The 15,484-nt window shown below is 43.3% G+C and overlaps 1 protein-coding gene across 7 annotated transcripts in view; it reads left to right on the forward strand.

Moving 5' to 3' along the window:
• LOC111842286 (prickle-like protein 2) overlaps nucleotides 1–14,900 on the forward strand; it is a 52,794-nt gene extending 37,894 nt beyond the window's left edge. For 5 of the 7 annotated variants that reach the window (XM_023808735.2, XM_023808736.2, XM_023808740.2 and 2 more), the window contains 7 exons: nucleotides 5,514–5,697; nucleotides 9,287–9,400; nucleotides 9,488–9,625; nucleotides 10,504–10,707; nucleotides 11,082–11,268; nucleotides 11,480–12,409; nucleotides 12,673–14,900. In XM_023808735.2, the coding sequence (XP_023664503.2) occupies nucleotides 5,514–5,697; nucleotides 9,287–9,400; nucleotides 9,488–9,625; nucleotides 10,504–10,707; nucleotides 11,082–11,268; nucleotides 11,480–12,409; nucleotides 12,673–13,505 (2,590 nt within the window). In that variant the 3' untranslated portion in view covers nucleotides 13,506–14,900. Of the gene's footprint in view, nucleotides 1–5,513; nucleotides 5,698–9,069; nucleotides 9,401–9,487; nucleotides 9,626–10,503; nucleotides 10,708–11,081; nucleotides 11,269–11,479; nucleotides 12,410–12,672 lie in introns of those variants that run through there. The other 2 variants (XM_023808737.2, XM_023808742.2) reach the window with 2 other exon arrangements.
• The last annotated feature ends 584 nt before the right edge of the window (nucleotides 14,901–15,484 follow it).

Below are 15,484 nucleotides of genomic sequence, written 5' to 3' on the forward strand. Positions count from 1 at the left end.
ACAGACAGTGTTCTGTTCTAGAACTTCTCTGTCTTCCACACATAATTAGCTCCTTTGAGAGGAAGAGAATATGGTGACCCCCCTACCATCATGTTATGGGTTTTAGGCAGGTATGGAGAGTTCAGCTCGAAAAACGTTACTGAATGGCATGGTCAGGTTAGAAGAAACCAGGTGGAACAAGAAGGCTTTGTTGACTTTTTGATATGTCCAGCAGTGCTACTTTAGCAAAGTGTTTGAAGGGACTTGTGGATATAGTATATTGAAGATAATGATCATATTGGCTTTCTTTTTTTTTTTTTGAGATTTTGGGAAAATATCTTATGTGGTTTTGTGAACTGTTGTTTTTCAAAAAAAGAGCAGGGGTGCCTTAAATGGGGCGGGGGTTAGGAGAATTCCAAGGGCATCTGAGTGACAGGAGCCCTAAAGATTTGAAACATATTTAGGGGACCCAACAATTTTATGGAGCCCAAAATCTTTAGCAGCTCAAATTTGTCACATGAATTGCGTTAGGACTTCCAGGTTTGTTTCCTATTTGTGACATGCACATGGATAAAGGTTTTGCTGATATCTTTATACACAATTGGCAGGTAGAGATCAGATGATAAAGGTGTCTTCAAACTAGCCCACAAAACCAGAATCTTTTCTGACAGCAGATAACAGTTCAGGTGGAACAGGAAGCTCTTGTGATTTTCAGTCATAGTTTCCAATGGTCTTTTCTTTTAGTGAGCTCCAACCCAAGCAGCACTCTGAGGGATTAAATGAGCTGGGTTAGCCTCCACTCAATAATCCGGACTTTCTTACCTAAATGGAAAAGTGGTCAATATTCTATTGTTATCACCTTTGGGATCAATAATCAGTTAGCTTTTAATGACTGTGAAGCTCGGTATAACAGATGGTAACATGAAACAAAAGGGATTGTTGACCTTTCAGCTTTTTCTTTTTTTAAGGCTTTTGTAATTCTATTCTATTTCCTTTCTCCCGTCTTAAGACAAATGTAAGATTCTGTAAGATGTCAACTTGGCTCGACCAGGCTTGCAAAATGTCTGAGTTCATTCGGAACCACTTTGTCTGTTTTTGACATGAAGGACAGTTCTATATGTGTTTGTAATTTCATCCCAGGGAAAATCAGTGATGTCATATAGAAATTCTGTGGTTCATGGATGACAGGTTATAGTCAACTATATTCCAGTACATCAAAGCTATGCAGAAAATATGGCACTTTGGAAAGTCACTCTGTTACTGTCCGTGGGACAGAGTACAGAGCACTTTTGAATAATACAATTTAATTGTAAACAAATCTAATTGTTTATCAGAAATGGCAGCATAAAACTCAGGAAGCTGTTGGTGAACAGTTCTGATTTTATATGTCACTCATCCCAGTATTTGTCGTAATCATGCAATATATTCATATGTTTCTTGACTCATGTTTGGCTAATCGATACTTCACCAGGTTATTTAACTCATCAACTTTATCAATTAAGTGAGCTGGTGGTGAAATTTAAGGAATACATGGTATGGCCGGGGTGCCCCTGAGGAGAGGTTTGGGACCTGAAGTGGTGTTCATCTAGCCATCCAACAAGATATTGGTCATTTTTTTGATGAACAATAGAAATTCTTGTTGGTTTTTGTGCTACTGTTTATTTTCCTGGGCAAATTACCTTTTTCCTGAGCAAATATACCCTGACTACCCAGATACTGTAAATAACAACATCTTTTACTGCCTAAGACTTTTGTAGAATGCTGTATGTACCGTAGGTAAGACACTAAGCTTGAGGTGCAAAGACCCATATTTAAGTCTGGTGGTTTGGATTAGTTTTATTAACATTAGCCTGTATTAATAGCATACTAATTTGGTCCAAAAATATCTTAAATGCAAGCTATTTACTGCTAATGACAAATTGTATTAGTTTGTATTAATAGCATATTCATTTGTTCTGAAATGTCTTTGCTCAAAGCCATTTACTGTTAAGGACAATTCAACCAGGACATTTTGCCTGGAAGTGTTTACAGATGTGGATATGGAAGCTGCAGTGGATATGGAAGCTTCAGATTGCTGGTATAAGTCACCGATGGTCCCTTTCTAATAGCACAGCTACTCCAGTGAACTTGCTGTACAAAATCTTAATGCAGCTGATTCATTTTGGTCGAGAAATACTGGAGTATTTGAGGCACAGAATGTTGTACAATCCATTGTATGACAGTAAATACAGTATATCTGAAACAGGGCATATGTATATCTTTGAAACTATTCTGCTTTAAAATAGTTTGTATGATATTATTCCTTTCTAAGTGGTTTAAACAAGACTTACACAGAACAACATAAATATTTATGATCTAGCTTCAGTTCATATGCTAAGGATGCCAAGAAAGCTATATTTTGTAAGACGGAGCAGTGGGCTGTTTTAAAGGCTTCGTAATCAAACGCAAGATCCGAGTGAAAGTATAAGGCTTTACTTCACGATATTTTTACTTTGAATTTGAATATCTGTGCAGATTCTGAGGAGCTCTCCATGTTTGTGTGTGCATTGGCTCATTTTATTCATGGCATATCCAAGGGTACCTTCCAGTGTCTTCTGTAATGTTCCGGAATGCTCTGCAGTATTCTAAAGAGGGAGAGTGTGTTTGCCAGTGCTCTCTTCACACACTGTAATCAACATTTTGTAGATAAGAAACCTGCAATAGAGACAGAAACACCTCTATTAAAGCCAGCAGGAGTCTACAACTGCTGCTGCAAGGAATATTTCGGAGAGGCAACTCAGAAAAAATCTTTGCTGTCATTGTGCAAGCGCAACAAAATTACAGTTGCATTAACCACAAATGGTGCATTTGTGTTTTAAACTTAGGCATATATGCAAAGAATAATTAAAACAGACATGTAAGAATATAAAATATCAGTACTGTTCACGTACAAAGTCCAAGGAATAAATATTTACAGGCAATATAAAATATAACTGACATCAGGGTTCCAAAAACCAGCAAATAGTATAGTAAGGGCACGATAGACAGATATGGAATAAAAGTAAATTAGTAGTGTTGAATGTTATATATAGTTAGTATAAAATAGTATGCATAATTTGTGTTTAAAAAAATATATACGCAATAGTGGTAGCAGCACATCAGTCTGTCAGACTGTGAGATGTTTGAACTCAGTAGTGCTGCAGCTTTTGGGAAGAAGCTGTTTTTAAATCTATTTGTGCGTCTGGGAATTGACCTGAAGTACCTTCCTGATAGGAGGAACTTAAACAGATGCTGTCCAGGGTGCTTAGTGTCTTTGGTGATGTTCTTAGCCAAACAAATCTTCATCAGTACTTCAGATGAAAATCTCTCCCAGTGTTGATTTTCAGATGAGAAAAATAAACATTCTCATCCACACCCACACAGAACCAGTAAAATTCTGTGGATGCGTGACATGAGAAAGAAAAAAAAAAGGATTTTCGTTCTTGCTTCACACAAACAGCTCTGTCACCGGCTCAAGCTGTTGACCGCAGGCAGAGAAAGGGAGCCTGTTCCCTGGCATTTTTAGAAGCAGAATATGCAGATAGTCTTTCCAGTACATCTTTCCACCTTGCTGCCTTACCGCAAAAGATAATTCCCAGGTTTATGAGTCAGCAATGGAAAATGGATGCTTTGGCTTCATTTGATAATACACGCAGGGTTTTTTTTTCCGCTATAATTGGCCTGCCGATAATTGACACCAGTTTTACTGCCAGACTTGATGTATCCATGCTTAGCACAGTGGGGTCGAGTCACCCAGCTATAAGGAACCAGGAGGAGCTGAGCTACTGCTTCAGTGTTACTGCTGAAAGAAAGAATAACCTATTTTGTTGCTGTGTTTTCAAATGGGCATCAGATCGTGTCAAGTTTGTCGGTAAATCTGACGATTTATGGCGATTACATTTGCATCAAATAACCACCTGATTATTCTTCAGAATTTGAATCTAAAGGCAAGTATCCATCCCCGCCCCCCCCCCCCCGACCTCTTCCTGCAGCCATTAGCAGCTGCTGATTGAGACAGGCTGTTTGAATATTTGAAATCTGCTTTAGAGGCATCGCTTTAAGACATCGTTAATCTATTAGGAATTATGAAATATAAAAGCTTCAGGGGATCAGAATTTCGCTGGCGATGCAGAAAAGTCACACTGTAACATCTTTCCACATCTGTTATGTTTTTGGATGAAGCCCCAGGTTACACAGTCCAGACCAGTGCTAAGCAGCTCTGGACAAGACAGAACATTCCACTAGAAAAGAGGAGAGGGGACAGAGAGGCATTCAGCTTGCACCTTATTCTCTGTTGCCTCGGTGATCTGCAATACTGTGTAATGACTGACAATTTGTAGTGCATAGTTGTGTTTCCATCTCACCTGAAAACCAGGACCGCTGCAGTCAGTCTCCACACCCTTGCTCGCGTGAGGGAATCTCTTTCCTGCCTCAAAAAGGGAATGTAAATGTATTACATTCCAATCCATGGAAGCCACCAGTAACCCATATTGCCCCTTTTTAATTTACCCAGTTGTTCAAACTAAATCAATGTTTTTCACACACTCTAAACTGAAATTATATAGACTCCATGGAGGACAAAGGCTGTTGACATGTGAGGGTTTGATAAATTTGTTTATATACATCTCAAAATATGATCAGTGCAACTTTGTCTTTTAATTGAACTATGGCTCGATTCCCCACCCAGCTCGCTGGCTCTTCGTTTGCCCCTTATTCCTGCTTTCATTTCTTAGAAGAGTAAGGATCTTGTCGTGATTTTTGCCATGGGATTGTAAATAAGCCCTGCAGTCTTACATGAACAGAGAGGTTTTAAGCTTATCCCATTATACTTAAATATAAAAGCATCAGGAATTCTGAGTTTTTTCATAATAGTTTGGCATTGCCTGAGGAGCATGATGTTGAATTATAGATGTTTTGCTGAATTTTGCATATTTCATTATGTTCATATATATTAATACTTCTCAGTACTTTCATATTTTTGACTCATATTCATGGGATATCTGTAAATCATACGGTGCAGAAAATGCCTTGTATGGTGTATTTTACTGTGAGTGTGGATACCTGCATAACTCACATCTAGGGGTTAATTTCACTATAAATTCACGTTACGAAATGTAGCCACACCAGGAGCTGAGGTGTTTACACGTGAGGAGCACAGATATGGATTGTCCTGCTCCCATCTCCTAAGGTCACTCTCTTCTGTCATATTTTATCCCTTAAATTCCAGTCAGTGATCTCAGGGTCACCTCCACCTGATTAACTGAGGCCACTACTCAGTATGATAATACTGAAGTCAATTTTCTTCCCCATCCTTTTCTAAATAAATGAACTTTGAATCAATCCTAGCCATACATTAATCCTGCAGACTCAAACTTGCTTTACTGATCAAACTCATGCCATGTTTCTTTGTGGTAAAATGTTTAATAAAAGAATAATGTAGCATTTTTACTATTTCACTGTCCTGCTGCGGTGCCTGTTTTTCGCTAATTCTCAAGCTCTGCTTTTCATCATCTCAGAAAGATCTGCCTCCACTGCAAGTGCCCCAGGGAGGGGCATGTCGCGCCTGTGATGCCCCTGGAGATGGAGAAGACTGTCAACAAGTTAATGTTTGACTTCCAGAGGAACTCCACTTCCGATGACGATTCTGGGTGTGCCCAGGAGGATTACGTCTGGGCCCCCCCAGGCCTCAAACTTGAGCAGGTACTCCTGTATTTACTCCTATCATCTCCTCCTACCACTCCCCACCCCCCCCCCATTTTTCCAGAGTATGACTCTCAAACCGAATGGTCCTGACCTGGATTAGACAATGGAGGCAATTTTAACTACTCTATGTCATTTTCTGCTGACGAGGTTTATAATAATTTTGCATGCATACTCTAGCAAGGATCATCAACAATTAACCAGGTAACTATGGGCGACTGGCACTTGTGATTAGGTGACTATGTGATTTGCTTTCAGTTAACTTCTGACTGTCGCATTTGTAAAACACATGGTTACTCTGGAAAGGAAGGCGATATGAAGTTACTATGAAGTAGGCGATATACAGTATGCTTATGAACCAGCAGAATCACTGTAACTGGTTCAAGACTCAGGTTAACATCTGCTGCCTAAAATAAACTATTTAGCTCACAGATAAAAGAATCTGCCAAGCAACAAAATAATGAAGTTATGATGCATTTTACAGATTTAAACGTTGTAAATATGGTATATTAGGGAGTAAGAATATTAATTGCCTTTCTATTCATTTTTTAATTCACAAAAAGGGAGACAGCTATCTGATCATGTAATATCCATCCCTGATGCTGAAAATGAGTTAAACGGCTTGACCAGATAAGGGGACTGAAGGTAGACGGTCATTCTTTCACCAGGGTTAGCAGTGTACAGTGCAGCAGTGAGGACTGGCAGCTAGCACAGTTAAGGGAGGAATGTATATGCAGTGCTTAGGTGTGGTGGACAATATTAAAGATGAATAGTTAAGCTAGAGTTTAAAAGCAGGCTTGAGGGTGGCATGCACATACAGGAACAGGTCAGATTATTTTATTCAGGCTTGCAGTTTCATAAATATTTTCAAAATGGCATGACTGGCATAAAAACTGTATTGAATATTCTAACATACAATTAATTGCAGGATATTTATGCTTAATAAGGTAAAAGAAATTATTTGTGAACTTTTCAGATCACGGATGAAGAAATGTACAGAATAGTTGACTTTTCCAGAGTGCAATATATTTGGTATTTATAATGTTTCTATTAACCCATGTTAGTAATTAATCTCCTGTCTGTTGTCTCCAGTTTGTCTTAAAGTGGAAATTAATTTTGACTCCCTGCTACCCATTATGTGATCATATATAGTTTTCAATAGTGAATATCATCCCTGAAGGGTGTAAGATGTGCTTATGTTCTTAAGAATATCAAAAACATGATGGCCAAGGGTGAACATGCTTGACAAAAACAAAAAAATAAATAACATGAGAGATTTAAACATTTCTAATAGAAAACTTGAATACAGCTTGAGTAGAGCTTTAGGCAGCCTTGAGACAATGATAGAGTCAAATTACAAATATATAGTCCATACATTAATTTAATATCATGATCCTAATACATGAAATAAATAAAAGTATTTTTAAATCCTTCAGACTTTGTTATCAAAAAAGCCAGTTGGCAACTTGGCAGATAAAATTAGATTCTGAAATATAACAGTTTTTAACTGACACATTAATACCATAATTTATAGAAGAATATATAAAATGTTAGTAAGCCTAATATTTTGAGGTATGATGAAACTGCAGAAGACAAATATACGAGAAACAAACATTCTGTGGAGGATCCTTTTCAGCAGCAAACATGTACCTTGAGTGAAGGCCTGATAAAATTCATTCGACACTGGCAAACGGCAGATGTTTCGATTTTAACGGTTGTTACAAAACCTATCTGCTGAAATAAAAACGGAAATCTTCCAGTTATCGATTTCTAGAAAGCATTTCATTCGCCGCTGTGAGTTTTCTGCAAGGTTAGGAAGCTGTTTCTTGGGTATGACATCCATGCTGCCGTTATGACAAATCCAGCAAGAAGAAATAAGGTTTCCTAAGGGGGACAGGGGAAGTGGCTCTGTTCACCATTAATATTATGTGGCCACCAGGCTTGTTGTCATTAACATGTGATTTAAACGCCTCTTTTGGCGGAGCGACGTGACTCGGTCGCTGTGGGCGACTCCAAATGGCGGAAACGGCTGTTTGTCTCAAAAACGGTGGCAGATATATGTTGCCAAAATTCATAAAATGGCTTTGGTGAACTGGAGGAAAAAGATCCTTCTGGGTGAAGGCAATGGCAGTGCGTAAAATGCAGCACTGCGTGTCAGCGGCTGCCACATTCTGAGATGCAGTGAATAGCAGTGCGAGGCTGAGACATTCCACTGACACATGCTTTTGTGCTGCCTTTGAAGCAAGTCTAAAATTATGGAAATTATTTATTGTCGTTGTCATCGCGTTATTGTTGGCGCCTGTGCTTTATGAATATGTTTGCCGTGGCATCGGAGGACTTCCAGTGAATAAAAATGCCAGCGACTGCGGCTAAGGTGCCCGGAAGACCTATGAGTCAGTGAGCACTGTGCCCCCCACTGCCTGCCTTTTCCTTAATTGCAATGAAATTTGTAGAAAAGTGTGCCTGCTTTCAAAATGGAAGCCTAGCCAATCACATTTTTTTTGTGCTATGGTTTCCTATGTTATTACGCAAGGCAGACTGTGATGAGCATTCTCTAATAGGTTTTAGAAATGTGAATTTTAATGCAATGGAAATGAAGCCGGGTTTCTGGCTCCATTTGGATCCTTACAGTGCCCGTTTCCTGCATGATTGACTTGAGCTTTCTGAAGCTCTTTATCGATATACTGTGCAGAGCTAAACTAGAACCTATTTTTTTAGGAGTGTTTGACTCTAAGTGAAACACCCTCTGGTAGTCATTCGGTGATGACTACGCTGACGATGCAGTGTGCAGCTATCAAACCCCAGGATAGGCGATTTCAGTGCCTCTTGGTTGGGCACTGTACTCGAACGGCATCTTTTGTAAGCATCCTTCTGCAATATTCAGCCGCTATAACATAAGGTACAAATGTACCAGCAGAATTCTGTAGCACACATGGCATATGTGTGCAAACAATAGGGAACCGGCTGCTTAGCAGCCAGTCTGCTTTACACATATAAAAATATAGCAAACACAAAATGGTGTCCTGGCCTTCTTGCATAATACAGTCTCAAATAATGACATTTCATTATGTTCTTAATGAAGGTCATTGGTTTTTTTTTTTTTGTTTTTTTTGTGCATTTGGATATCCCTTATTAGGTTTGAGTTCTTGAAACCTTGGCTTACCAAGAGAAAATGTAAATTTCATCAGAAATCTGAATGTGCATAATGATCCCCAGAATCCAAATCGTCGTGTTTGGAAATAAATAGGGAGTGTTTCTGCTAGCCAGGGTTGGATTTAATTAAGTGTCAAAGGATTGTCAGTCATCCTGAGTTGGGTGTTGTGAGGTCTGCTTGAAATATAGTCTTTAAATTGGTCTTAAATACAATCTCAGATTCCACACAGCATCGGCGTGTCCTGCAGCCCCTGACCTTAAAAACTAACACGGTCTCAAGACAGAAGAAGATGAGCGGTCCAAGTCTTGGGTGACTGACTGAGACAGCCTTCATAACAGCAGCAGGGCCATCATGCTGATGAAGACTGGCAGGCTGTTATTGTGCTTAAGCTGAAGCGCCACCCGCAGGCCAATGCCAGCTCCTGCTCCCCCATAGGTTCACCAGTATTACAGTTCACTTCCCGAGGACAAGGTGCCGTATGTGAACAGTCCGGGCGAGAAGCACCGAATCAAACAGCTCCTACACCAGCTCCCGTCCCATGACAGTGAGGTGAGTGACTTGGCGCTCAGGTGCCAATCGCCGCTGATGGCAGGGGCACGAACCAATGGCCATGCATCGCTCTGCTGGCCCCCGCAGATCCAGTATTGCAACACCCTGGACAGCGAGGAGAAAAGGGAGCTGAAGATGTTCAGTGACCAGCGCAAGCGGGAGAACTTGGGGAGGGGGAGCGTGCGGATGCTCCCTGCGACCGTGACCGGGGCTGTGTGTGAGCAGGTACCCGCCAGGGCTCCTCCACGCCCGACACCGTCTCTCCCCACCATTACTGTTTCAGTGGAAAGCCAAATCACTTCAGGCCCATCTTCTAACACTCCCAGTCAAAGGTTTTTTGCACACCACAGGTTTTTACCATTTATTTCATAAACTGCACATTTTTTATTCTTGTTAAGCACTGGAATGTTCAGTAAAAACTATAAATGAAAATAGTTTTCAAGTAGAATAAAACTAGTTTCCTTCATGACATGGAGAGAGTATGTAACAGTGCATGTATGGCATCCTATTACCTGGTTGTGTGGTGATGGCAGAGTCAAATTCTAGGCTGTCCTTTAACTTTAAATGCACTAGTTAAGTGTTTCATCCCATGAAACAGATCAGTATTTAATGTCCCTTGTATAAGGAATGCCTTGAATTTTACTGTAATGAATCAGAGACATATTTTACTTGCTAATAAAGATACTCAAATGGTGAACATACTGTAAATTTATTTGTTAGTAAAGAATATTGAGTGTATTTTTAGTAAATGTTAATTAACATGCAAATGTAAAAATTCTCAGTGTGTGCAAAAACTTTTAACTAGTGGTGCATAAACCCCATTCATTTATTTCAAAAGTGCAACAGTTTGCACTTGTCTAAATGTATTAATTCTGTATCCTTCAAAGTGTCTTAAATTCCCCTATTGACGTTCGTCCTTCAAAACCTCTGTTTATATAGTAAAATCAGTAAGGAGTAAAATAAGCACATAGTTTTCACATATCCCTTCCTCATTTATGTCTTGATATTCTTCCCTCTATCATTCTTTGTCTTCCTTTTCCCCTCCCACAATCCTTCCCCTCATCCCTTCCTCTCTTCCACCTTTCCCCGTATCCCTCCATCAGTGCGGCAGACAGATAAGTGGGGGCGACGTCGCCGTATTCGTGTCCAGGGCGGGCCACAACATGTGCTGGCACCCCCACTGCTTCGTGTGCAGCATGTGCTCCGAGCTCCTGGTGGACCTCATCTACTTCTACCAGGACGGGAAGATCTTCTGTGGGCGGCACCATGCCGAGCAGCTCAAGCCCCGCTGCTCAGCCTGTGACGAGGTCAGCAGACCGCCCCCCCCCCCCCACCGACAGACACACACACTGCCCCCATGCGTCTCCCTCTCAGTTAGTCCCCTTAGGCCTACATTCATCTCACATCCGTGCTGCCCGTTGCTTGACTTTAAAGCATTTTGAAACCAGTATCCCTACATATTCTTACTTAACTTAGCAGGGAGCTGTGACTGGAATGGCAAAATGTTTTTGTCATTTTTTCTGAGCTGATTAACTTTCCATATCTTAGCTAACAGGCCTTATACCGTCCACCTAAATCACCCTTAAAAGCAGGACGGCCACTGTGTCATTAATCAGGCAGAGCCTCTCGCTGCTGGTCACGTCTCTCTGCTGAGGGACGCCGCGCTGCCTTTTCCCCGCAGATCATCTTCGCAGACGAGTGCACGGAGGCAGAGGGCCGCCACTGGCACATGAAGCACTTCTGCTGCTTCGAGTGCGAGACGATGCTGGGGGGGCAGCGCTACATCATGAAGGAGGGCAGGCCGTACTGCTGCGCCTGCTTCGAGTCGCTCTACGCCGAGTACTGCGACGCCTGCGGCGAGCACATCGGTAACGGCCTCTTGATCTTTTCACATCCTCGAATTAGACTAAATTAGAGGAAAGAGTCAGAGAAAAGGAGCATAATCAGTGTGCTGATTGGCATTTTTTTCTTAGCGCTCAGGCAGCATTTTGAGCACAATTTGTGTGCCGATTGGGTCCCTGTCCGCCTTTCCCAGCATTCCTTGCACACTTCCTTCATCTCACCGCCTTTTTTTTGCAGGTGTTGACCAGGGCCAGATGACGTACGACGGGCAGCACTGGCACGCCACCGAGTCCTGCTTCTGCTGCGCCCGCTGCAAGAAGTCCCTCCTGGGCCGGCCCTTCCTGCCCAAGCAGGGCCAGATCTTCTGCTCACGCTCATGCAGCATGGACCAGGACCCCGAAGACTCGGACTCATCAGACTCTGCCTTCCAGAGCGCGCGCTCCCGCGAGTCCCGTCGTAGCGCCAAGGTGAGCAGGAACGGAGAGAGGCGGGGGGCCCAGCGCGAAGCCCAGAGGGAGGCGCAGCGGGAGGCTCAGCGGGAGGCGCAGCGGGAGGCCGCATCGCGCCCCTACTCCGCCGGACTGGACCCACTGACCCGCAGGATGGACCTGCTGAATCTCTCCAGCCAGGCACCTGGGCTGACTCGCGACCAGCGTGTGTGGAGAAGCCAGGGTGAGCTGAACACACATGAGGCTCCCGCTGAGAACCTCGCGGCCAGCCCCCTACAGGTCATTGGCCAGTGCAATCCGAAGGCGCCCTTTAATCCGGCCCAGAACCAGGGAAGCTCCGCCCACAGTCAGGCAAACCCTTCGGGAAACCCCTCCCTGGGAAAACAAGCAAACCCATGGGCGAAAGACCAGCTCAACGTCAAGAGGCCCCCCATGTCCGCCCTAAAGGGACGCTCCTTCAACGAGGACTGGATCCACCGCAGCCGAGACGAGTTCTTCCCACCGAAACTGAAAGCGCAGATGAGCTTCAACGAGGCCTCCAGCAGCGGGTTCTCAGAGAACAGGCCCGCTGGTCTTTACGGGTTCCACAGGGACGTAGAACCCCAGCTGGGCAGGACCAGGAACCCCATCAGTGGCCTCAGTTTTAGTAAGCAGCTCACCCCGTTAGCACAAACGCCAAGGAGCTCAGTAGAATCGTTAGCGCTATCCAACGCTACAGGTATATACTGCATTTGTTAGGATTCTGAAATGTTTCTGAAACCAATGCTAATTTAAAACTGTATACTTTACATTCATCCTCCTGTTTTTTATTCTTAATTGTCTTTCTCCAGTTATCATACTCCTTTGGCTTACTTAACAGCATGATAAGCAACAATGTCCCATTCAGGTCAACTCTTAGCGGTAACATAGAATATATATATAAGTGACATCCATGTTGAGTTTTATACAAGTTTGCCAGTTAACTTTACTCTCACTGCACAGGTCCTTCGGTCGATGGTGACAAGTTCAGGCAGGAGCATCTGTCCAGGTTCTCCATGCCAGACTTGAGCAAAGACTCTGGCATGAACATGTCCGAGAAGAGCAACATGGGCACGCTGAACTCCTCGCTGCAGTTGCAGAGCTCGGAGTCGCTGCAGAGTCTGACGTCTGTGCACCCGTTCCCCAGTGTGGCCCTGCCGGTCAGGCTGCAGTACCCGCCTCAGTATTACAAATCGCCCCAGAGCTTCCAGTTTGGGGACGATGGCCACGCCAGTGGCTACAGTGCCCAGCGCACGCCCAGCAGCCGGAGGCGCGCCCGCACCCCCGAGGCCCCGCCCCCCAGGCGTCGACACCGCCGCCATACGCGCCGCTCCCGCCTCTCGTGCTCCGACAATGCCCTACACCTGGTGAGTGAGCGACAAACCCCCGCCCACGGCCCGCTGCCACCGCAGCATCTGCGCGACGACTATGGCCACTTCCCGCAAGCTAGGCCCAACAGGGGCCTCTTCGGGGCTAACTGGTATCGACCGGAACCCTGCCGGCCGTGTCCGCGGACGACCTCTGACCTCAACCTGCAGAACCCCATAGAGCGGTACCCGGGGCAGCACTTTGACGGGTACGGCGATGGGGAGGAGTGGTGCTCCACCTGCTCCTCATCCTCACAGTCGGATGATGAGGGCTACTTCCTGGGCGAGCCCATCCCCCGCGCCGTTGGGCTGCGCTACATGACTGGGGAGGAGCTTAGGCACCACCAGTATGGCTCCCCGGGGCTGGGCGGCCGGGGGCAGCTGCATACCCGCAAACACCGCAAGACTAAAAACTGCATCATCTCATAGCACGGGAGAAGATACCGGAACCTTCTCCAGCCCCCTCGTCTCACATCGCACTGTCTTTTGGTCTTTCTCAGATGGTTTCTATTGACTTACTCTCTATGCTCTGATTTTGACAAGTGATGCCACAGCCTGTAAATGCCTATCGTGTCCTGAGGTTTATGAGTGGGTGACAAATGTCCGGTGTAATATGCCCATTAGCAGCACACAGGCTTTCGCATGTGTACCAGGAACTCTGTCAGGTCCGTACATTGACTGTCACACTTCTGAAAATGAAACTGCCGGCTGTGAGGCACAGACCACCAGAAGAGGAGTGAGGGAAAACAGAAAGAGAAAGAAAGAAAGAAAGAAAGAAAGAAAGAAAGAAAGAAAGAAAAAGAAAGAAAGAAAGAATGTAACCATCATTAAATTAGCGCCTGAGTGTCCCCTGAAAGAGCTCTAGATCAGCATCTTGGTGATGGACCACTGAGAAGTTCCCCCAAACCAAATTCTGGCCAATGCCCAGCTGTGAACCAGTGTACTGGCCACAGTGCTGGGGAAGATTTTTACATTTAGCTCGTCTGTGCGGCCCGCCAGCCTCTGTGGAGACAAAAAAAAAAAAAAAAAAAAAAACAATAGCTCAACTTAGCATTTTCTGTCCTCCCTTCTACCATGTGTAAAAATAGCACTGATGTCATGTATGCGCTGGTGTTTTATCAGAGTGTGCAAAAGCAAATTGTCGAGGCACAGTATAGTTCAGTATAGTCCTGCTTCTTATGCAATGGTCTTGGTTTTGGCTTTACAGTTTCATTGAGTTTTATAAACTATATATATATACATATATATATATTTGCTAATTTAAAAGGGGTCTTACTGTAAATAGAAAAAGTCTGCCATATTTTTTATATTTTATATTTACATAATTTAATGTATTACATAATAGAGATAGGTGTGCATGCAGTTTTATTTGTTGATATTGTTGTGTATTGGAATTCAGGAGTATTTAAATGAACCTTTGTGAGCCGTGGTGTCCTTAACAGGAACGCCACAGAGATATAACTCACAGGCGGGTTTCTTTCAAACAAATGCAGTACGTAACTGTAAGTCCTCTGTATTCTGTTTACTTCTGCGGCAGGTGTCTGTTCCACATTGTGACAGTTAAAATGGGCTCTCTTTGGCAAAGGATCTTCATCTGCTTCTCTAATAAAGGCATAAGCACAACGTGTGTTGCTTTCGATGATGCCACTCAGCCCATTTGTCATGTTTTTATTGGTTTATTTGTCAAGGCCGGCGGGTGATGCCCTGGCATCCTGGCATCACGCCAGACGTGGGACGCCGAGGACACCCTTACAGCACCACCCACTGTTGGAGCTGAATGAAGAATGTACAGCATAAACCAAAATAAAAAGGCATTTTATGGTTTTTCTTTGTGTCATTAGAGGGCTTTCATGATGCTCTTACACTTCTCATTAAAATGCTTTTATGCTCCTATTACACATACATAGGTGACTTACACAATCCAGGGTATGTGTTTCCAAAATGTCAGGCCACATGAAATTTAATTTGAACCGAGACAGGAAACAAGGCCTCCTGGCAAAATTTGATGCTTTAATAATACCAGTATTGAACAGACATTCCCATTTCTTTTGTCAGAGATGCCCAAATGAGCAGTTTGAAAGGACAGATTTAAGAGAGATCCATCCACACAGAGAAAAACAACTATCGCGTAATACATACTTCTCATGGGCGTTTTTTTGTTGAACAGAGACCCACCCAGTAACCATAACAATTTTTAAACTTTCTATTGATAGTTGACATGAAGAGTATAATTTAAAAAGGACCAGATAGCATTTTGACATTGATAGAAAATTCTTTAGGAGTGTCATAAAAATACATTCCTCCCCATTTACCAGGTTAAGATTTGCACAACAACCCCTGAAAAGTGAAACAAAATTGTTTCTATATGGATATGCACATATCAGAGAGTACACAGGAGTGCCTATTCA

Source organism: Paramormyrops kingsleyae, chromosome 6 (genome assembly GCF_048594095.1).
Source record: "Paramormyrops kingsleyae isolate MSU_618 chromosome 6, PKINGS_0.4, whole genome shotgun sequence".
In the NCBI taxonomy this organism is placed as follows: domain Eukaryota; kingdom Metazoa; phylum Chordata; class Actinopteri; order Osteoglossiformes; family Mormyridae; genus Paramormyrops; species Paramormyrops kingsleyae.